We start from the raw sequence: 22943 nt of genomic DNA, 5'->3' as shown, positions 1-22943 counted from the left end.
CGACGCCGACGACACCGGCTTTTCTGCGACACGAGCTCCTTAACGCTATCGCGTTAAAATGTGGCCGTGTTGTGGTCATGGTACAGCACAACGTGCCTCCAAAGTGTCAAGTTACCAACTACATGGAACGTTATTTCGGCGCTGCGTCGCCGCATCTATTTCCTTTGCGTTATAACCATGCTGTAAACGTCATTGCATGTCGCTTACAGCGCCCAACACGCAAGGCGTACTTCAAGTGCGTTTAGCGCCTGGAGATTGCGTTAGGGCGTCTTCGTGCGCGCGCAGAGGCACCTATAGATTGTGCAGCAACGCGACGCCGAAAGCACGCTCCGTGTGGTTGACGCTTTAACATTCCGCAACACAATGCGGCTGCTGCTCATTTGGCGGAGGCAACAAGCCGCGTGCTTCGACACGCCAGGCTTCTTGCAAAAGCGAAAACACGGTGTTCGCGAGAGTCGCGCGCATGGGAGTCTGATTGCGCCCTTGTGGCGTCAAATCAAGGCGCCCATTGTGCGACGCGCGCCGTCGTCCGACCGCGGTGATCCTCCTGCCACCGTGTTGCCGAAAGGAGGCGGCGACGTCGAGTGCTCCAGCACGCTGTTCTGCTGCTCGGGCGTTGCTGTAGCAGCAGCAGCAACGAACTGCCAGCAGGCCCCGCAAAATCGCATCAGCCGCGTCTCGTTACGCGCCTTTTCAGCGACCGGCGCGACCGGACCTAATTTAATCGCGCCGACACAATCGCGCGGTGCGCCCTCTAGCTCGGCCGGCGCGCCCGGGCCCACGGCTTCGACAAAACACCGCGGCGTGTCTCTTCTGCCCTCGCGTAGCTCAGAGACTGTTCCAGGCTGACGCATATCAAGGAGAGGGGGAACTTAGACGGAACGTCTGACCTTTTCCTCTCTCTCTCCAGGCGCTTTTCCCCCGTCTCGAAAGTGCGCACGGATTCGCTCGCGAATCGGGCGTCGCAATTAACGTCTGCTCTCACCTTTTGTAGGCGAAATTAGTGCTCTATCAAGCACAGCTCATTAGATTCCTGCAGCACCTCCCCCCCCCCCCCGAGACTCAAATCAGCAGGAGCGCGGGCAATGAATGGAGCGAATTAAATGGCACACGCACAGCCGTTCGTTGGGAACGCGTAAATGCAGAATGACGCAAAATCGCCTGTTGCCCTCCGACCCTGCAGACTGACTCCCAACCCCCAACCACTGCAGTGCCCCTATTCCCTTTTTATTACTACGATTTATTAAATTTTTCTTTTGCATATGCGTTTTCTGGGGCAAAGCTACGTTCTGGCACTCGACAGAACACTGTTCTGATGTTTGAAGAGACGAAAGACGTAGATGTTTTTCTCTGGAAGGATATTAAAAGGTAGGTTTCTGTTGTCTACAATATGTACCACCGTGAAGACCACGTTAAGCGAATTAATAAAAGTTGACTGCCATTCAAATAATACAAACACACCGATGTGTTTTCCTGCAACAATCGCATCGCCCATTGCTGCGTTTGGCTTTCTCAACCTGTCGCAACATTTGCCTCAGAAACCACACTGACACACCACGGAGACAAATGCCGCCACTTAGAGGTTTTCTCGGATGAATGTACAACCCCTTCACTGGAGGATCGGCGAGGAAAAAAAGGACGCTAAGCTTTAGGAAAATAAAGAGAAATTACTTAAAAGTGCCCTAGCAGACAGAGAGACTAATTCGTTGTCATACATGCGGTCACCTTGCAAGACGGACGAAACGAACTGCAATAGATCTCAGATGCTGCATGCAACGCCGAGTGAGATGAGTGTGGATTTTCGCCTGAACAGCCAGTCGGCCTACAGCAATATAACCCCTCACAAAATCAAGCAAGGAAACGTGGCACGAGCAGTAGAAAGTTAGAACGGGCAAGTCTTCTTTCACGTCTGATTTATTGTCAGAGTGCAGTGCGACAAACAGCTGCTCCAGGTAAGTCATCCTATGTGTACAAGAGTCAGGCACAAAGCCAGCACCTTTTTTTTTATTTTTCGAGGAGGGGGGTTGGGGGTGGAGGGGCACTAAGGTTCCTTTCACTTCTGTTAAGTTTCCCATGCTTGGTGCATAATAATACAACTACTACCTTGAGCAGGCTCATGGTCTGCCTGAAGGCGTGTACCATCCTGTACTTGTCTGGAGCGGGCGTTCGAAGGATTCCTTTGTTCATAGGCGATGTGCCAGGCATAACAGGGAGCAGGGCACCGGCCGGAAATACTTCGTGGGGGAGGGGGGGCGGAGGGGGAAGCCCGGTCAGCCCCCCCTGGATATATGTCACTGACAATGGTGTCTGCAAACCGCTGGAGACATATCATGATGAAAAACATGAGAGACAGGGTGGGCACGATAGAGCCTTGTCCAAATTGCTAAAAAACAGTCTGAAAGGATGCCACTTCTTCTCGATGCAGCTGATGTGCCCGCGTCTGCTAAACAGTTCAAGGAAAAAAAAGAAAAGGAATGCAGATCCAACGCACACTTTTGGAATCTGTGTGAAGCAGTATTTAAGCGCTATGCGTCTGTGAATCTCATTCCTGCATCTTTGGTGAGTAAAGGAAATTGGCGTGCACGCAGGTGCTCTCGCGCACACCCGTGCTACGCAATGTGCACAAGCACGCGACAGTCCTCTCAAAGAGCTAGTTGGCATTGTCACGGTATAAGCATACATCTGTGCGATTGTGGCCCAACAGTTGGAACATCGGGATGTTGTGGTGGGGGGCTGAGGCTCAAACCCTGCCATCAAGCACGTAGTGCGAAGTGTTAGCTATTTGGCATGACAGCAGCCACCAAAGTCGGCAAAGTCTGGGAGGGTGCGTAATGAGAAAGCATCACTTTAAAACGCTCTTCATTGCAAACGCCGACAAACATGTCGGACGGTTACCATATGTTACTCCAGATAAGACAAATGCCTTGTTTTTTTCTTTCTTTTACACACCGCTTTGTTTAGTTCTGCCTCAGATGCGGATGAGTAGGCCGTTTCGTTCATATTGACGGCGTGCAAGCGGGCTTTAGCAGGTAACGAACGGTGCAGGAGTCGTTCAGACTTATCTACAGTGTTCGAAGCAGCTGCTTCGGCGTACCGAGTAAGTAGGCTATTCAGGATGGGAGCATAATTACAAACGGTTTTCTTTTTTTTTTTTCCCCCCCGCCTCAAGTGCAGCCATTATATTTAGCCGTCAGGAAGGGAAGAGTGCAGTGGGGGCTTGGCCGGCGCACATGGGCAACTATAGCACTGAAACTTTCCGTGCCAACAGCAGTGCCGCAACACACTAGTAACAATCAGAAATAGTCTTCAGTTGTGCATGCTGCGATTTTACTACAGCTAATTAACCACTTATCTCAAGGCAAACATGCACCGTTAGGCTTCTAACCCGACTGCCTGGGCGCCAGCGTACTAGAACGTTGGAGCGCCTGTGCTCCTCGTAACACCCATTCAGCCGTGGACAGAGCTTGCTTGGACGCATAAACTAAAGCGAACGCCGATACAGGCACGCATATGTTATCTTTCAAATGCCATCGGTCGTGCCGACCGCGCCAAGCAAATGGCCCGCTCTCGACTGTCAGCCTCACAGGCTAACCGGCACCACCTGTATGACAGCCGGCATCAAAACATCCGCTTTTCACCCAAATCTTTGGTTCTCCCATGGTGCCCGTTCCATCGTGTAGGTTTGTCCGAGAAGCTGCTATCCCGGTACATTGGTCCTTACCGTATTCCGTACCGTACCTTACCGTACATAATTGCGCCCGGTGTTTTTTTTACATAACAATATTTTCATGACCTCTCTAGCAGACGGTGCCGGCATATTTTAGTTGCACATGCAAGCTGCTGTAGTGCCTCGTGGCCAGCGCTTGTTTCTCCTATGTCTCAGCAGAAATTAAGTTGCATTTTTGGCACTGTATGTGTCCAAGAGACATCACTGAAGAGCGATTAACGAGTGTAAAAAAAAAAAAAAACAAGTCGTTTTGGCATCAGCTTGTGGAAGACTGCGTTGACAAGTATTCCGATTGTCGCATGTTCTACTGGCGACAAAAGCTTTCTGGACTCTGAGTCAGAAAAAAAGCAGTATATTTGCGCAAGTTCCCTAGGCACTCAGCCTTTTTCAAGTCCTTTTCCTAGCATGTGTGATCAAATGGCACAGTGTTGTACAGTTTTACTGGCTTCAGGCACAAACTAAAGCAAAACTTTTTTGTGGAACCCATACCCTACTGCTTTTTTGGGGAAATATGCTGCACCACCAGTTCAGACACAACTTGGTCTTGGTATATACGTCGCACAAAAAAATTGTCACGTTAGCAATTTTGAGCTTGCCAGTGAGACCCTCCGTCCAAAACGTTACACATTTGTTTCATCCCCTCCTTTTCTTCTTTGATCCAAATTCAAGAAGTGGGCCGACAGATGGAGCAGCGCAATGTGGTATAAAAGTTATAAACAGGGATAAGGTACCTCAGAAAGGCTTGCTAATGTTTCGATAGGAGGACCTATCTTCGTTAAACGTGGCCTTGTCGTCACCTGAGGATGACAATGACCTGGAGGATGACAGGAGGAGGACGTCACCTGAGGAGCCATCTTTAACGAAGATAGATCTTCCTATTGAAATGTTGGCCAGCCTTTCTGAGGCACCTTATCCCTACTTGTAACTTTTATACCACAGTTTTCGCCCTTGATGCCACTCTGGACGTGCCTTTTGTCAGGGCACTGCAAAACTGCCTTCAAGATGTAGTGCATCACACATTGCTGAAATGGTTACATACATACAGCAAACAATTAATAAAGGGAAAATCAGACATCCACTTGTTCGTAGCAATTGCTACAAAGGAAACCCGGACCAGGACGAATTTTTCTTCAACTCTGAGGCTTTTCTTTCGAGGGACCCATATGGGTTTCCTTTGAAGCAATTGCTACGAACGGGTGGATGTCTGATTTTCCCTTTATTAATTACTTCTCTCCACCTTGCGGGTTTCCACAGAAATACTACCTCATACAGCAAACAGTTCTCATTTTTGAAAAGATAAATGTATTTCCACATAAACATTTCCTACTGCATAGCAAACAAATCCTTTTACTTCCAAGAATGCCTGCCATAAAACAGTGATGATGCATCCATGTGCATTGTGAGAAAAAAAAAAAAAGAGAGACAAGTCCTTAAAGCTATATATAATGACTACGACCCTTCCACTGTATACTTCAAATGTTCACAACACAACAAGCATGTGTCTGAGAAATCGCACAGGGAAACAGTGGCACAGAACTGGATAAATCAGAAATAAGTCCGCACTAAGATCACCCAATCCTCACAGCACAGAATTCAATGCAAGAACGACTTACTGCCATGAGTGGTACTGACTACGCAAGTTTAGCGATGCCATCTTGACATCATGCAACTGAAATAATAAAGAGTGCATCACATTTGGGCTCAAAGGCTATGGCGTCCTGCTGCTGAGCGCAAGGTTACTGATTCGTGATATGACCAAAGTGGCCACATTGCGATGTGAGAGGACTGCAGAAACACTTATATACAGCCACCCAAAAATATAGTATCACCTGAGTGTCGACTGTGTGGCATGTCACCGGCCTTGTAGCGACTAAGGGTGGCAAAATCAGCGACAGTATGTGTGAGCATGCAAGGCGATTTCCAGTTCGACTGCCATCTGCTGGCCTGTTTGCTTGAAGAGTAATCCTTACTCCTACAAAGCCAGTGACGTGCTCTGCGGTGGCTGCTCATGCGATATTATCAGTCAGTCAAGAACTTCATTGAGGACCTGAGGGGTCTAAGCCGTTGGAGATCGCACGCGGGGAGCTCCTTGGGCCGAAACCGTAGGCGACACCCAAGTCGGGATGGGAACTTGGTGACGCTCCGCCAGTTCTTGGGCCCTCTGGATGGCCTTGAGTTGGAGTTTGAGGTCCGGGCTTTTGAGGGCTTCTTCCCATTCGGGCTCACTGGAGAGAGGGCCCTCAGGTAACACGGTACATTGCCAAAGCATGTGCGAGAGTGCATGCGATATTAAAAAAATTTTTTTGAAGGCTGTCTTGTGCTTTGAAAGTATATTAAAAAATTCCAGGTGGTCAAAATTATTCCAGAGCCTCCCACAATGGCACCTTGCTTATACTTTCAGATGTTAGGACCCACCAATCAACCAGAAACATTCATTTTGCCTCAAAGACAAATAAGGTCGTGATATTAAAGATTTCCCTCAGTTCTTATCTAATGTGATGGCCTCAAAGTCGGCACAGCTTGTAAGCAGAGGACTATGTGACAGCCTGGGACAGTGGGCCCAGCCATTTCTACATACTCATTCAATACTTGAGCTCACGAAAATCAGGCCTCGCATTACTCAATGTACCCCTCAAAGTCACATGCCACAACCTATAATTATTTCACCAGGTTCAGTCATGCTTTGCACAACAGACACAGCTTTCTTGATTTAAAAAAAAAGACAAATAAGCATTTGCTGCGGTTCTCGTTACTAGCATCAGTAAAAGTTGGAAGCCCTATTATTGGAAGCACAGTTATGTTTTACAATGTGGCCTTCATGCAGGCAGGAGGCACAAACAAGTACAAAGGTCATTGCACTTGAGTATAGACAGATGTGTCAGAGTACAGATGTGTCATTGCATCACCAGTCACTCGATCGCTGTAGTACAAATACACATAATATGGTATAGGAGCTAGCAATCAACCCTATCATCCCCTGTGCATGACTGTTGAAATCTGACTGTGTTAGAAACATGATGCCACCACAAAAAGTCAACATGGAATCTAATAGGCTTGTGTGTAGGCCGTCTACTAGACAGAAAGTATAGTAATCATGGTGGAATTGCGGTAGGCATGCATTTAAACTTACTGACAGAGAATGGTAACTGCAATACTGGTGCCTGAGAGAAAACAGGGCAGCAGAAGTCAAAATATATATTTACAAAACTTCCATGTTTGAGCTGCTCTACAAATAGCCTTTGACTGTATTTTCTTAACCTAAATATGAAAGCAATTAACTTAAAACTCGCATGTCAATGTGTTAAGAAGTGAGCAAGAAGTGCTAACAAGAATTTGATTAAAAAGTAGTAACCTGGGGCATATGGTAACATGGTCCCGAAAATATAGAGCACAAATATAGTGTGCACATGGGACAAAGTCATTCAGAAAATATCATAAGCTTAATGAGAAATTGCACTACTCCTTCCCCATTGTCAGTGGCTTTCCCGCCTAAGCAATAAAAAGAAAGTTTCTGTTTGTCATCAGAAATGTATCTCTTGTTCAAAGGCTCAAGCTATACAAACCATTATTTGATATATAATAGTGTTATTACTCTAACAGCCACACCACAATCAGATAAACAATAACAAAAAGCAGGTTGCCATCTAGCAATTATGGCTTCTTCCCAGCTACCACCTGGAATCATAGCACTACTGTATGCACAGAACAGAAGGCTGGTGGTCATACTATGTGTGCTGCAATAGCCCTACGATGGCGCATTTCAGCATCTATATTCAGGCTGTGGTTTAACTAGTGCCTAATTCTATATCTAAATGAACACTTTCATAATTAGGACTAACGCAAGAGACTGCACAGAAAGAAACAATGAAAGACAAGTCACTGTCCCGCTCTGTTCTCTTTTTGTGTACTGTCCTTTATGCTAACGTCATAAACAAAAATACATCACCCCAGCTTGCGAGTGTTCAGTTCAATACTATTAAACGTTAAATTAATCCAGTTCGAATGAGCCTTGAATTACCCAACATTCTGACAACTGATGCACCACAGGTAAGAAATACTAATGTCATATAACAGCACGCCACTGGCAATAAACAAGGCCAATAAACTGAACTGATACTTATACTCCTGTTTTTGAGGTACTATATGAAAGTTAGCCACAAACATGACCTAGTGAGAAACTGAGTGTCTGGCCACGTTTCTCTGCTCTGCAAAGCCACCAACTTGAACTGACCGAATTAACCGAAAGGGCTGTTCGAATTAACCAGCTTCAAATTGTTTTCAAAGTACAGTGGACCAACTAAATTTTAAGAGCGATTTGAATTATTCAGAATATTGAATTATTGTGAGCGAACTGTTCTAATAATGATGTGGCTGGGCCAAACTGTAGTATGGAAGCATCCGTGCTGTATATATCACACTTTTTCAGTCATGCAGCCACCAGTATTTGGCTTTAGTAACTTATTGTGTTAACTGTAGCTGCAAATCGGCTTAACTGACTAACAGGGAAAGCTTACAGCTGCATTACTTTTGTCAATTTTTGCTATGGATTGCACCCGTGACCACAGCTATGAAAAAACAGATGGAGTGAGGGAAAACAAAAGAAGGGGTGAACAAACAGCTAAGTGAGACACAGGAAAATAAAAGCAGTAACACGGACAAAACTCAGGGGTAAAGCCTCTCCATAACCCAGCCAGGCGCAGCCAGTTGTGCCACCCCAGATGGGCTGCCCTTTCGAAATACAATGCGGTCGTGCAGACGTGAGGAGTGTCCCTGCCAGAACTCCATGCGTGATGGGACCAGGCAGTAACCTCCCCTAGAAAAGGCCAGCACCGCAGCCACAGTTAATTACGGCTGCAGACAGAAGATTTCAGTAGTCTCTTTTTTTCTCCAAATGTTAACATTCAGCTCCCTATGTCACAAGCAAAGTAGCACAGCTCGTTGTCCAAGCAAATATTACGAAGTGTTGAGTCTACATGCTAGTGCTTAGTGCATATTGTATTGTTATCACAATAAGCAATACCTTCCACTGGATAAAGTGCACCAGCTGCACAGCCATATGCTCATATAAAAGAAAAAGGCTATACCACAGTAATGCTGGCATGTCTTACGTTAAATGGTTGCATAACAGTGAGGAAAATGATTGATTACAGAGTGCAATTGTCAAAATTCAGGGACAAATAAAGACGCGACCTGAATGCTGATAACCAAACATGCCATGTTGCTCTCCTACAGTCAGGATTATGTACAATCCTCGCTCATAAGTGCTGATCTAAAACGCTATGTGCAGTTAAAATGACAGGAGGATACCATTTTGTTAGCAACAAAAGACATGATCCAATTCGTTTAGGGAAACATTGCAATTGACAGCCACACAAGTCAAGTGCAACACTGTATGTAGCAAACATGGGCGTCATATGCCTATTGAATGTCAAGGTCCAGCCTTGTTGATAAGACAGGATCAAACCTTGAAGTGTAAAAATAAGTACGTACTATCTTTTCATCTGAGTCGTACTTCGTGCTTACAAGTTTAATCATATATTTAGGAATAAAGAAAAAGGCAGGGAGGTAAGGGAGAATAATGTAACTAGCCTCAGCAAAGTGGGGTGGTCGCTCTATTTTGAAACAAAATATGTATAGCCAGTTGGATTATTATACGATGAAATACGACTTCAGAAAAGTGTAAACTGAAACAGCATTCAGAATGTTGTGGATGCTTTAATTTGCTTAGGTTAATGAACTGATGAACGTTTAGAAATTTTCGTATTTCTACAAACTTTTAGCCATTCTAATCCTAAGCTGTGTTATTCAGCAAAACTGAACAATGAAAAACAGCAGTGTGTCTCCAGCTGCATTTTCAGAAAGTGCTTGTTCACTAATTATCCTGACATTTTAGCAACTTGCTATCACGCAATGCTCACCACCAAGATGGCTTTGGAATTTCCTTGCTTGAATCCTTGTACTCCTCCTCCAAGGCTTTGAACTTAGCCTCAAGAGCCTGGAAGATTAAAAGGTAGGTTAATTAACAGGCATGTGATTATTAACTGCCATGTTAATAATCGGTTACATATTGCTTCAAGTACAGTGCTGCCACCTACAGAGCTTTGGCTGTTTCATCTGTTCCTTAATCTTCTGTCCCATTTTTATGTTGTTTGCCATACTATAACATCATACCAACAAAACCAGCTAACAACCGATTTGCTGTTTTATTAGTTTTTGCTGACAAGTGCACCAGTGTTATTCCATACAGTTAATGTAAAGAAATAGTCAAAAACCTCACATGCAATATAGAAGTGATATTTAACAATAACGCTATCCTTACAACTATGCTGATGTAACTGAGTAACACATCACAAGGTGAGTTTGCCAAAAATTAACAAACTAGGCTGCGAGCTGAAATGTTAAATGGTTAAGGATACAACCACTCTTGTTCAAATAATTAACCCAGGGCCACTGGTACTGCAATATAATCTTTTCTAGGTCTCAAAAAGAACTCGTTCTTGGGCAAGTTGGTGCCTAGGTTCGCTATACATTACTGTGCTTCGAGAAACTTATGGAACATGAATAACAGACAAATGGCACTTGTTTACTTGTATTTTATCTGTTTCATGATTCTTTGGTTGCACCAAACAGAATGATATATGGGAAATTCTTTCTAGGAGGCACAGCAGGCATGCTTCTGCAAAAGAGCACAGCACAATCCACTTATTCTATGGTGCATCATTTGATATGGCACAAGCTTTAGGTTCCTGAAATTTACCTGAGAAATGTCACATGATAATTCCAACATGTATATGTCCTTCACATATCAGAGCTAGGTAGTTGCAATTTTAGCAAGTCAACACAAATTTAAAAGAGAAATGCTCCTTGCAGCATACAAGGGAACAGGTCTAAAGGTTAGTTCTAGTGCCCATAGATGCCCAAATATATTTAAACATTCTGAAGTCACAGCATGTGTCACAACATCTGTCACTTAGATGTATGTAGGGCTTGCTTTGGTACTTTCAGTGCTGCAAAGACTTCAGAGCAGTATCTTTCAAACATTGTTCTCTAATTAGGCGAAAATCAGACATCCACCGTTCGTAGCAATTGCTACGAACGGGTGGATGTCTCTTTTTTTATTGGTCTAGTGGTCTCTCCCTTTATTAGTTTAGTGGTCTTTCTCTTTATTAATTACTTCTCTCCACCTTGCGGGTTTCCACAGAACTATTACGTCAAATTGGTATCTAAATCTCTAAACCACTAAGAGCCCTTTGGAATGTCCAATGGTGCTCTGCAGGGACCGGTTTTGAGGTGCACACCACTGTTAAGCATCAGCTATAAAAAAACTGAGCAGAAAGTTTGAACGGATATTTGTGTCTGCGTGGAATTGTACACTTTATTGTACACTGCTATAGTCTCGAATGTTGAAAATTTGAAATCCTATCGCCACACTCTATGAGACTCAATATAGTGTCAAAGCGGGTCATGTTCATCACTGGAGTGCTTTGGGTTAAAATGCACATGCTTGAAAAATTACGTATTCTGCAAGCTAGATTGTTGCATGCTTGAGCGGCTTTGGCAACTAATGGCTCGTATAGCAAGTGGGAGCTCATGGCAAGTACATCAGCCCCATAGTCTACGCAATTCACGCAAGAGGCCATATGCAGCCAGCAGAAGCCTGTAGAAAAATTAAAAACACGTTCAGGCCACTCACAGCCCGGGATTCCAAAGGTGCACTTTGTGTGGACGCAACAGCAGCCAGCTGCGTCAAACGCGGTCTGCTGTGGAAGTAGCGCTCGGACACCTCTTCAGACACCCTCTCAACCGTGCCTTCTATGCGAACCTGGGGCAGAGGGAGTATGTCACAGCACCTTAAGCATGGCAGCCAGTGCAGAAGTTCATTTTCTGGTGCTTTGTGGTACTGGCCTTCTGAAACTGACTTAGTAGTCTTTACTTGCTTCCCCTGTTAGAAACACCTACGCTTGTTTAACTATCTAGCTTTTTCAATCGTCATGGCAGGTCTGTATATTATTGCAGCATTCAGCTTTTTCTTCTAACAGCCCTAGAACATATGCCCATCTAACAGGGAAAGGCTGCTGATATTGAACTCTGTGCCAGAGCTGCCCAGCCATGTCACGACCGCAAATAAAAATTATCATGTAATCATGACAATGATAAAATAACAGAAGACACCCACATTCATAAAGAGTGAGCACTTAAAGCAGCAATTGCTCACACGGCACTAATCATGGTTCGTGGCATAATTCACAAGACTATCTTAAAGCAACAAGGTCAGGTGTGTGTGAGAAGTGCAGCAATGCATCAGCCTAAGAGATGGATCGGGTATCTCGTGATATCAGCCTAGGCTTGCAATGATACTGTTTGCTGAGAGCTTATTCAAGTAAATGCAATCACCAATGCAACGTCATTAAAGACTGCAGCAAAACAGTTCATCATATATGCATATATGTGTAACTTTGAAAGGTGCACAGGCATGACAAACATGTCCATACTGTATTTTCATAAACAAAAAAGGGGGGAGCAGGTGCAGACTTCTGATGATGCAGAAAAGGGTTTAAACAAGCTGAATAGGGGAAACCCATGCTTTTAAAGGAACACCAAAGGAATGCTACTAAGTTAGGCTAAATTAATAAATTGCACTTATAAGACACCAAAAGCCTCAGTATTATTAACATGCAATGGAGAGTTGGTAAGCAAGAAAAGGCGCAAGAATGAAAGATGGTTGGTGATGGCAACTTGGCCTTTCCACACTAGCTGCCCTTGATGTCATGAGTCTGCCTGACGCTAATTAATAATTTGTCATCAAAATAGAATTATGCTGCATTCAAAAGAAACCTAAGAACCGACTTTATAAGTTTTCATGACTGTATTAGCACAGAAATGAGCTAAATACAGAAAGATATTTTGTAATTTATGATGTAACACTGACGTACTGCACTGCAGTTGGTGCGCGGAATTCAAGTGAAGCTCTGAGCTTCGTTCTCTCCTCTAGTAATCAATCCTTTCCCGCCTAATAAATAGAGACAATGTATTCAAAGAATGTTTCGGGATCCTACACTGATTTAGTGTCACCCTTAAGTACCCTTGTAAGATCAACAGGCAACATTATGGATCCGACCACACTGGAACATAAAACTTCTGTAAAAATCTTAGCCATATATCATCTGACAAAAACAAAAATAGACAAGAACATCCAAAGTGGGCAACAGTTTTCCAAAGCAGGTCTTTTTCTTTACCATCAACTTTAAAAATTAAATTAAATGCTGGAGTTTTATGTGCCAAAACCATGCTCCGATTATGAGGCATGCTGTAGTATGGGGCTGCGCATTAATTTTGTCCATGTGGGGGGCTAACATTAAGAAATGAAGACATACCTGCCGGTAGTGCCTGTCCCAGTAAAACAGCAAACATGCATTTGGATTTTCTTCCTGCAATACAGTTTAGAGAACTTCGTGGTTACGAAGGCCCCCAAATGAAGGGTTTACAGCACCGGACTTACCAGCTCTCTTCCCTTGCGGCTTTCATAGTTTGTAAAGAATACGAAGCCATCTTTTCCGAAGCCTTTCAAGAGAACCATTCGGGATGAAGGCAATCCTGATCTGCGAAGAATGAATGAAACAGTTTGAAGCAGTGCTGCCACATCCAAGGGATGGAAATCACCGTAGAGACTTGTATAAAGCTGCACCCCACCCATGTAAGGGCTGCAGCCCAAGCTTGGCAGCCCAAAATATTGAGGGGAAAAAAAAAGAAAAAAAAAAACTTCCCCCTGAGAAGTAATCGCATTCAGTGCCCCGATGCGGCACACGTGCATCGGCAAATTTTCGTGCGCTGCACACTTCCACATACCCCTACTAGATGGCGAGAACTATGATGGCGAGGTGCAGCGGTGGTGTAGAGGTAGAACACCCGCCTCGCGTGCAAGAGGTCCGTGGTTCGAATCCCGGTGCCGGCAATTTTCCACCGGATTAAAAAAAAAAAAAAATCCGCGTGTTGATAAAATTGCATAAACAGGCCTGGAGTGTGGCCTGATCCCGGTGACCAGAACCGGTAACGCACTCCCTCACCAGAGCAGGAATGGCCACCCTGGTGCAGTACTTGGCCACAACCTCCTATATGAACAACACAATGAAACCCCGGCCCTCAGTCCCCAGCAGCTGCGAAGCAACTGACCACGGCGGCGGTCAGACCTGCGACGCTGCAGAGGGTGCTAAGAATCACTGGCTCCGGACAGGCCGCCATTGGAATATGAACCTGGCAACGTTTAACGCTAGATAGTTATCTAGTGAGGCGAGTCTAGCAGTGCTATTGGAGGAATTAGAGGGCACTAAATGGGATATAATAGGGCTCAGTGAAGTTAGGAGGCCAAAAGAAGCATATACAGTGCTAAAAAGCGGGCACGTCCTGTGCTACCGGGGCTTAGCAGAGAGAAGAGAACTAGGCGTCGGATTCCTGATTAATAAGAATATAGCTGGTAACATACAGGAATTCTATAGCATTAAAGAGAGGGTGGCAGGTCTTGTTGTGAAACTTAATAAGAGGTACAAAATGAAGATTGTACAGGTCTACGCCCCTACATCCAGTCATGATGACCAGGAAGTCGAAAGCTTCCATGAAGACGTGGAATCGGCGATGGGTAGAGTGAGAACTAAATACACTATACTAATGGGTGACTTTAATGCCAAGGTAGGCAAAAAGCAGGCTGGAGACAAGGCAGTGGGGGAATATGGCATAGGCACTAGGAATATCAGGGGGGAGTTATTAGTAGAGTTTGCGGAACAGAATAGTATGAGGATAATGAATACCTTCTTCCGCAAGCGGGATAGCCGAAAGTGGACGTGGAGGGGCCCGAACGGCGAGACTAGAAATGAAATAGACTTCATACTCTGCGCTAACCCTGGCATCATACAAGATGTGGACGTGCTCGGCAAGGTGCGCTGCAGTGACCACAGGATGGTAAGAACTCGAATTAGCCTAGACCTGAGAAGGGAACGGAAGAAACTGGTACATAAGAAGCCGATCAATGAGTTAGCGGTAAGAGGGAAAATAGAGGAATTCCAGATCAAGCTTCAGAACAGGTATTCGGCTTTAACTCAGGAAGAGGACCTTAGTGTTGAAGCAATGAACGACAATCTTGTGGACATCATTAAGGAGTGTGCAATGGAAGTCGGTGGTAACTCCGTTAGGCAGGATACCAGTAAACTATCGCAGGAGACGAAAGATCTCATCAAGAAACGCCAATGTATGAAAGCCTCCAACCCTACAGCTAGAATAGAACTGGCAGAACTTTCGAAGTTAATCAACAAGCGTAAGCCAGCTGACATAAGGAAGTATAATATGGATAGAATTGAACATGCTCTCAGGAACGGAGGAAGCCTAAAAACAGTGAAGAAGAAACTAGGAATTGGCAAGAATCAGATGTATGCGTTAATAAGACAAAGCCGGCAATATCATTACTAATATGTATGATATAGTACAAGTGGCTGAGGAGTTCTATAGAGATTTATACAGCACCAGTGCCACCCACGACAATAATGAAAGAGAAAATAGTCTAGAGGAACTCGAAATCCCACAGGTAACGCCGGAAGATGTAAAGAAAGCCTTGGGAGATATGCAAAGGGGGAAGGCAGCTGGGGAGGATCAGGTAACAGCAGATTTACTGAAGGATGGTGGGCAGATTGTTCTAGAGAAACTGGCCACCCTGTATACGCAATGCCTCATAACGTCGAGCGTACCGGAATCTTGGAAAAACGCTAACATAATCTTAATCCATAAGAAAGGGGACGCCAAAGACTTGAAAAATTATAGACCGATCAGCTTACTGTCCGTTGCCTACAAAGTATTTACTAAGGTAATCGCAAATAGAATAAGGAACACCTTAGACTTCTGTCAAGCAAAGGACCAGGCAGGATTCCGTAAAGGCTACTCAACAATAGATCATATTCACACTATCAATCAGGTGATAGAGAAATGTGCGGAATACAACCAACCCTTATATATAGCTTTCATTGATTACGAGAAAGCATTTGATTCTGTCGAAACCTCAGCAGTCATGGAGGCATTACGGAATCAGGGTGTAGACGAGCCATATGTAAAAATACTGAAAAATATCTATAGCGGCTCCACAGCCACTGTAGTCCTCCATAAAGAAAGCAACAAAATCCCAATAAAGAAAGGCGTCAGGCAGGGAGATACGATCTCTCCAATGCTATTCACAGCGTGTTTACAGGAGGTATTCAGAGACCTGGATTGGGAAGAAATGGGGATAAAAGTTAATGGAGAATACCTTAGTAACTTGCGATTCGCTGATGATATTGCCTTGCTTTGTAACTCAGGGGACCAACTGCAATGCATGCTCACTGACCTGGAGAGGCAAAGCAGAAGAGTGGGTCTAAAAATTAATCTGCAGAAAACTAAAGTAATGTTTAACAGTCTCGGAAGAGAACAGCAGTTTACAATAGGCAGCGAGGCACTGGAAGTCGTAAGGGAATACATCTACTTAGGGCAGGTAGTGACTGCGGATCCGGATCATGAGACAGAAATAATCAGAAGAATAAGAATGGGCTGGGGTGCGTTTGGCAGGCATTCTCAGATCATGAACAGCAGGTTGCCATTATGCCTCAAAAGAAAAGTGTATAATAGCTGTGTCTTACCAGTACTCACCTACGGGGCAGAAACCTGGAGGCTTACGAAAAGGGCTCTACTCAAATTGAGGACGACGCAACGAGCTATGAAAAGAAGAATGATAGGTGTAACGTTAAGGGATAAGAAAAGAGCAGATTGGGTGAGGGAACAAACGCGAGTTAATGATATCTTAGTTGAAATCAAGAAAAAGAAATGGGCATGGGCAGGACATGTAATGAGGAGGGAAGATAACCGATGGTCATTAAGGGTTACGGACTGGATTCCAAGGGAAGGGAAGCGTAGCAGGGGACGGCAGAAGGTTAGGTGGGCAGATGAGATTAAGAAATTTGCAGGGACGGCATGGCCACAATTAGTACATGACCGGGGTTGTTGGAGAAATATGGGAGAGGCCTTTGCCCTGCAGTGGGCGTAACCAGGCTGATGATGATGATGATGATGATGATGATGATGATGATGATGCATTGACCTCTGATGCAATGGTACATTCGAGGATCCGGTGTGTGCAGTAGTTGCCAGCTGTGCCGAGACCATTTTGATGAAGGTTTGGTCCTGTGTAAGGGCCGCACTTTGTCAAAATTGGGAAAATAAGTATGGGCCTTATACGAGTCTATGCGGTACTTGAGTAGGGAGAAGAATGAGGCTAGTTGGTACGACATCACAATATCTACTATGTACAGTTAATAAACAACAACATGCAGAAACAAAAGAGCTCACATGTACAGAACTGCACTTCCTCATCTCCTATGTCTCCATTGTTCTTACGGCACAAACAAGCTATTATGGCATAAACTTGCTTTGTCTTCTGTATCAAAGTAGCCAGTGGCATAGCCAGAAACTTATTTGGGGAGGGCCTCTGCCTGACAACTACCACTCCTCCCCCTCCTTCACCTCTCTCTCTCTCTCTCTCTCACACACACACACACACACACACACACACACACACACACACACACACACACACACACACACACACACACACACACACACACACACACACACACACACACACACACACACACACACACACACATGGCGTTTGTGCATCATGCAAAGATGCATCATGGCACTCCTTAGACACGAATACTTTAACAATGAGGATGCAGATTCCTGGGTTGCCAAAACAACACTCTGCCTAACTTCTGACAAAAGTTTTTTATTGCTAAGGTGTGCAGCCATTTGCTATAATTCTTGTGCTATCATTAAACATGATGATAAAAAAATATTCGTTTGCGAATTGATGCATTTATATAATGTATGTCGATGACTTAGCTGGTACATGACTTGGAAAAATGAACAGCGCTAGAAACAGGACCAAACGAAACAAGACAGCGCACTATTGTGTGTATTCTTGTTAGCAGGCCAGACTTGTTGCAGCCCAGGTAACAGTAGAGATCACTGTTGCTTTCCAACCAGATCTTTTAGTGAGTGGTACGGCCACAGCAACATAGGAAAGAGGGCAGGCACTATTTTGCAAGTCGCCTATCACTCAATTACGCTTTCAGCGTTGTGGGCATGTTATATTATTTTAGATTTAGAAATACAGGAACAATGCTTTGCGCTAGAACTTCGATAGTATCATATGATGCAAGTTTCACTAACTTTCGGTGATCTGCTGTCTGACTTGTTTGAAGAGATGTTTGGAAGTAACTTGCAATAATGGTATTGTAGTAATCACACAATGGATACTGTTGTTTGATCACACTCATGCAGAAAGTCCAAAGCAGGGCTACTTTTGTTTAGAAGCCTTTGTGAAAATTACAGCATCTGTAGTTCACAGTAAAATAAGGACCAGTAGCTCCGAGAGATTTGAAAGCGTCATGTCTCCTGACCACTTTCTATTCTGAAAATTGCGAAGACATTTAGTTAGGATGGGCTTTCTGCAGTGACCAGCATGTGTTATGACGGGATAGGCAAACCTCAGCTAGGCAACTGGCCACGACTGCCTGGAGTTGAGCAATCAGGCACTGACGAGAAGAACGCTCTCCTTATGTTCATAGCTATCCGCCAACTTCATTCTTGGTGCCTTTTATGTGCATTCCCCCCTCCTCGTATCTGTCACCACACTACCCTTCTAAAAATAATTTTCTGTTAGTCACTGTAACACTCTAACAATCACTGGGTTGTTGAATGGCGCGGCGGCCGCCAACATTCCTGTATTTCTGATTCTGCTTGGACTTTTAGGCCATTCACCTACCTGCCCTTCCACCTGTTTGCTGTGGCTGTTTCATAGTTTTTCTGGCCCAACAGCCCCGTCCTTGATGTATTTTGCCATGCACAAATTAGCGTTCTGTAGGTCTTTCTCTCTTGTCCTCTTGTTTTTTGCCACCCTGTCTTCATTCTTAACAGCGTGTACAAACTAGCCTAGCAGCAAGCTGTTCTCGAATTTATTAACATAATGAAACTGAGAGACAAGGGAAGAGAAAGAAGAAATAAAAAGGGGAGGGGTGGAGGATGCTTATTATGTGTATTCTAGACAAGCAAGTTGTATTATTTTCGGAATTATTTTTTTCTGTGCAGCATGGTTGACGATTCGGTCAAGTACCAGAAATGAGAAGCTCTTCGTCGACACGAAGGCCTCGTGGGGATCAACAATACCCCCAAGTTTTATGAACGAGCTCGTCCTATCTTTATCTGTGTTTAGAATTTTTAACCGCTGATCCACCCTCAGCAATCATGGTTAACATGATCCAGAATTAGGTGGAGGCACACCATGAGTGGGACCGCCACTAGCCCTCACCTTTCTTTCAGATTCAAGCTTTCCCTTTCATCCATGTCGCTCTTTCGGAGCCCACCTCCTGAAACTTTCTGTTCAGTGGGAAAGAGGTGAAGGGGGCTCATCAGAATTTGGGGGGGTCGACACCCCGAACCTCCCTCTCCCCTCCTCCCTCCTGGCTATGCCAGTGAGAGTAGCAAGCATGCAACTGAACATTTTGAACATTTCACTTGCTCTCATTTGAAGAGAGAATTTATTTGTAGGAATGGCAGATAGATCAGTCTGGGCCAGCATGTTCTAGCCTATTACATTGCGATGAGGTATTGTGAAAAGAGAATCGGAAACAAATGCATTCAAGAGGCATATGTAAAGTGAAGTGCGTCTGAATGTAAAGTGCGCACAATCTTTAGGTCGAGAAAAAAATTCGGAGGATGCGAGTTCAGTTCCCACTGGCATCAAGTTGTTTTGTGTCCACTTTCATTTCTCCATAACTTATCATTTCTGCATTTAAATAAAAACAACAAATATTTTCCAGTATGCTTTCCTTGGTTTCCATATCTGTTGACTTCATATAATTGTGGCTAGAAAACATCAGGCCCCTTGGTTCACCCCCTTCTTCATTTGAAGAAATGAATTAACTGAAGTTCATTCCATTTTACGCAAGCAGCTAAGCATTAAGGCCACACTTTTAGGCATGATGCTGCCTTGCACCCACAATGTCAACACTGCATCTCCAGGTGACAAAAAATCAGCAAAGTTCATCGATTCATCTGGCGCTGAAGTCATTTACTGCGATAGCAACAGGTTCTCACGACTGAAATTGTTCCTCTCTGAAGGACTTCTTTGCAACACACATAATGACATCCTCACAGTACTGCCGTTTGTGGCCTCCGAAATGCATAGATGCCACAACTGTCATGATTCTGTGTGGAGTGCAAAACCTCCAACAAATGACCAAGTATAAATGATACGCAGCAGCACAGTGTTTGCATGCTTGGCACATTCATATGCAATGCCAATGTGTTGCAACAACTTCAGTGTTACACCCTGAATAAAATAACTGAATATTGTGTGCTCTTCTTTAAGCAGGTCTGTGTTCTTTTGACATACTTATGAGTTGACTTATATGTACAAGTATTATGTCATTATTTACTGTTTCATTATGCAGAACAGAGATGCGCTCTCTCGGACTACTTTGCTTTTAAAAATGTTGCTCTATGTATGCCAGTTTTCCGGGCCATGGAGTACCTGTAGTGCGAGCAATGCAGTTTCAGTGGTGAGCCCTTTAAGTTTTCTGAATAAAAATTAAGATGAGGGGGCAGCCTAACAATATAACCATGACTGTTGTTGATGGCTGACATAACAAAGTCGATGGATGGACAAACACAGCAAACACAGCTTCAAGCTTGTTGTTTTCATAGTTTCCACACTGTACAAAAGCAAGGTTTGATGTGGAAATATTCCCTTAGGAATATAAAGAAAGGAGCATCGTTTGTTGTAATTTTTTTTAAGTAGTAAGAAGCCTTCGAATGGCAGAATCATTAAACGGTTTCTGAAAAAGCCCACATTTCCTTGTCGGCCTCCAACACAACACCAGATATTTATGCTGTGCCCATTCACCAACAACACTGAACCTGATAGTTAATGTTTCTACAGGCACACAGTATTCGTGTTAGTATGATCAGTAATATGAAGCTGTGTGGATATTGACGAGCTTTGGTGCTGCAGCTACGAGATTTCTGTTGCAGTACCATGCCGCTGCTCATCCGACATAGCGTAGCAGGCTTTCCCCTCATTCTTTGCCATGATTATATGGACAGTCTTAACACCCCAACACGGCCGGTCCTCTGAGCAGTACCTTTTCTTATCTTTTCTCTATGGTATAGCGGTGAGAGCAGTGAAAATGATGCAGTTAAATGTGCACTGAATTTATTCGAGTATAATATACATCACATACTGAAAGTAAACCAACTATATGCAAACCCAACAAGACACTCTTCCTTTTTAAACGGTTTGTGGGAGTTATACAGCAAGCGCTATGCTATCAACTTGCGATCACGTGACGCATGCAAGGCCCGACAGTGCGCATCACCGAAACGGTGGTACCTCTGATTTCATGCAGCGTGGCTACTCAAATACTCACTTTGTAGTCGTGGCAAGTGTGACAGCGTTTGGTTCGAACATGGAACCCGCATCTTTAACTTCGTTAAACCACGACTCGAACAGCTCGATAGGATCCCGGGTGGGCAAATCCTTTTCTAGAAGCGTCCCTGACACGTACGGCTTCCTCATATCTGAAACAATGCACATTTCACTCGGATCAAGACTTTCAACGGGAGTCAGATTACTGAAATACCTGCGAGCTGCACAGACGTCATGTTCGACGGTTGGTCTGGTCGCCTCTGAAATATTCTCAGCAGCTGCTTCAACGGAAGTCGAGGGAATCGCATCCTATGAAGCCGCCTGCATAATCGCGTGATCCGACCTTGGGATGCGTTTTAAAAGCAATTTAATGGCTTAATTAGCCGCGCCCAAACTACGCAACAATGATGTGAAGCAGGCCGCATGCGCGGCGAGCATGAATACAGCTGACTTTGGTTTAGTGTTTACAGCGTGTTGCGAATGGTGCGCATTACCATTTAATGAGTAAACAAAACACGCAAGAAAAGATTGGAAAATGATGATGAAATATCGAAAAAATGAAAGGCATAAAAATTACAACTTAGCACTGATTCTTTTTTCCTAAAGAGAGCATTTTAAGTTGATAATCTTGTATGAGGTCGTTCGGTTTCATCGACAATTTAGGATGGGCAGGACGTGAATGCGTGTGCTCACTGCGCAGTTACGAGCAATTCTTCTACATATCGGCCATCGATTGTATATGTACCGGCGAGCAACGATGTCCCATATGGATGTCCTTTCAAAACGAAAGAACGCGCATGTTCGATCATCATCAGCAGGAAACGAAATGCAGCTGAATCATGGCTAAATCCACGAAAGGTCTCGAGACAGCCAACGACAGCCATTTCCCTTGTGAGAGGCGTGCGTGTGCTCTTGCATGCGCGTCGGGCCGCGGTCACCCTAGCCGTGGGCAGAATCGCGTGCACGTTGATCTTGTGCTTCCTCGGCGCATCGTAAAATTATGTTTTCCCTTGGGCAAGCTCCGTCGTACGCGCCGCGCAACGATGGGACGTTTTCAGGTCTAATGAAGGCCCTGTACAATGATCCGTTCAAATGGCAAGTTATCAAGAGCTGGTCCATGTTCTGTTTTGGCGTCTACCTCGCTAAAGAATTCGCGGGTGTCGACCTCATGGCTCCGTCGCCGGCATTATAAGGACGCCCGCGTATGGAGTGGATGTCGCCCATTTTCGAACTAGCATGTAAGTTTAAGAAGTGCATTTATAGATCGGTATTGGAGTGTTAATATCATGTTTGCTTAATTACCGCTTATTTTTCAGAAACAGCTGCACAGTTTCTACGACCACGGCTGTCGACTGAGCCTTTGGAACTGAAGTCATCCCGAATTATAATAAATGCGTTGCAATGGATCGCTTAGCGGGACCACGATGTCAATTAGCGCTCATTCGTTCATGACACATCCGAAATAAAAATATTCTGCATTTTGCTGCGGCCATCGGTTGTATTTGTTCTGTTTTTGCATGTCAGTGTGAAAAATGTGCGCAGTGGCTTGCTGAAACGACTTTAAAAAATGAATAAATCTGCGTTTCAGTCAACGCGTGCGATACATAAAAATGTAGCGTTTGAAAGCTTGCAGTACGGTAGGTTCACGGAGGGACATTTGTCTACATAATTTGCCATGCGAAACAACGGATCATACTGTCATCATAGTTCAATCCATAG

The 22943-nt window shown here is 44.4% G+C and overlaps 1 protein-coding gene and 1 long non-coding RNA gene across 3 annotated transcripts; one reads left to right on the top strand and one right to left on the bottom strand.

Moving 5' to 3' along the window:
• Nucleotides 1-5046: 5046 nt before the first annotated feature.
• LOC135915021 (pyridoxine/pyridoxamine 5'-phosphate oxidase-like) lies at nucleotides 5047-22431 on the bottom strand. 2 transcript variants are annotated; one of them, XM_065447972.2, is made up of 7 exons: nucleotides 21439-22431; nucleotides 21226-21376; nucleotides 13227-13326; nucleotides 13102-13155; nucleotides 11421-11549; nucleotides 9646-9722; nucleotides 5047-8540 (listed from the first exon to the last, which is right to left on the bottom strand). In XM_065447972.2, exons 1-7 carry the CDS (start codon nucleotides 21530-21532, stop codon nucleotides 8390-8392), a joined length of 756 nt encoding a protein of 251 aa, XP_065304044.1. In that variant the 5' UTR covers nucleotides 21533-22431; the 3' UTR covers nucleotides 5047-8389. The 2 variants fall into 2 exon arrangements, with proteins under 2 accessions (XP_065304044.1, XP_065304045.1); XM_065447973.2 differs by lacking the exon at nucleotides 13102-13155.
• LOC135915022 (uncharacterized) lies at nucleotides 22417-22714 on the top strand. Its single transcript, XR_010568499.1, has 2 exons — nucleotides 22417-22462; nucleotides 22541-22714. It is a non-coding gene; the product is annotated as an uncharacterized lncRNA (long non-coding RNA).
• Nucleotides 22715-22943: the final 229 nt, after the last annotated feature.

The sequence above is a fragment of the Dermacentor albipictus genome, chromosome 1 (genome assembly GCF_038994185.2).
Source record: "Dermacentor albipictus isolate Rhodes 1998 colony chromosome 1, USDA_Dalb.pri_finalv2, whole genome shotgun sequence".
In the NCBI taxonomy this organism is placed as follows: domain Eukaryota; kingdom Metazoa; phylum Arthropoda; class Arachnida; order Ixodida; family Ixodidae; genus Dermacentor; species Dermacentor albipictus.
Note: the sequence above shows the minus strand (reverse complement) of the source record. Positions and strands in the feature narration are given on the sequence as shown.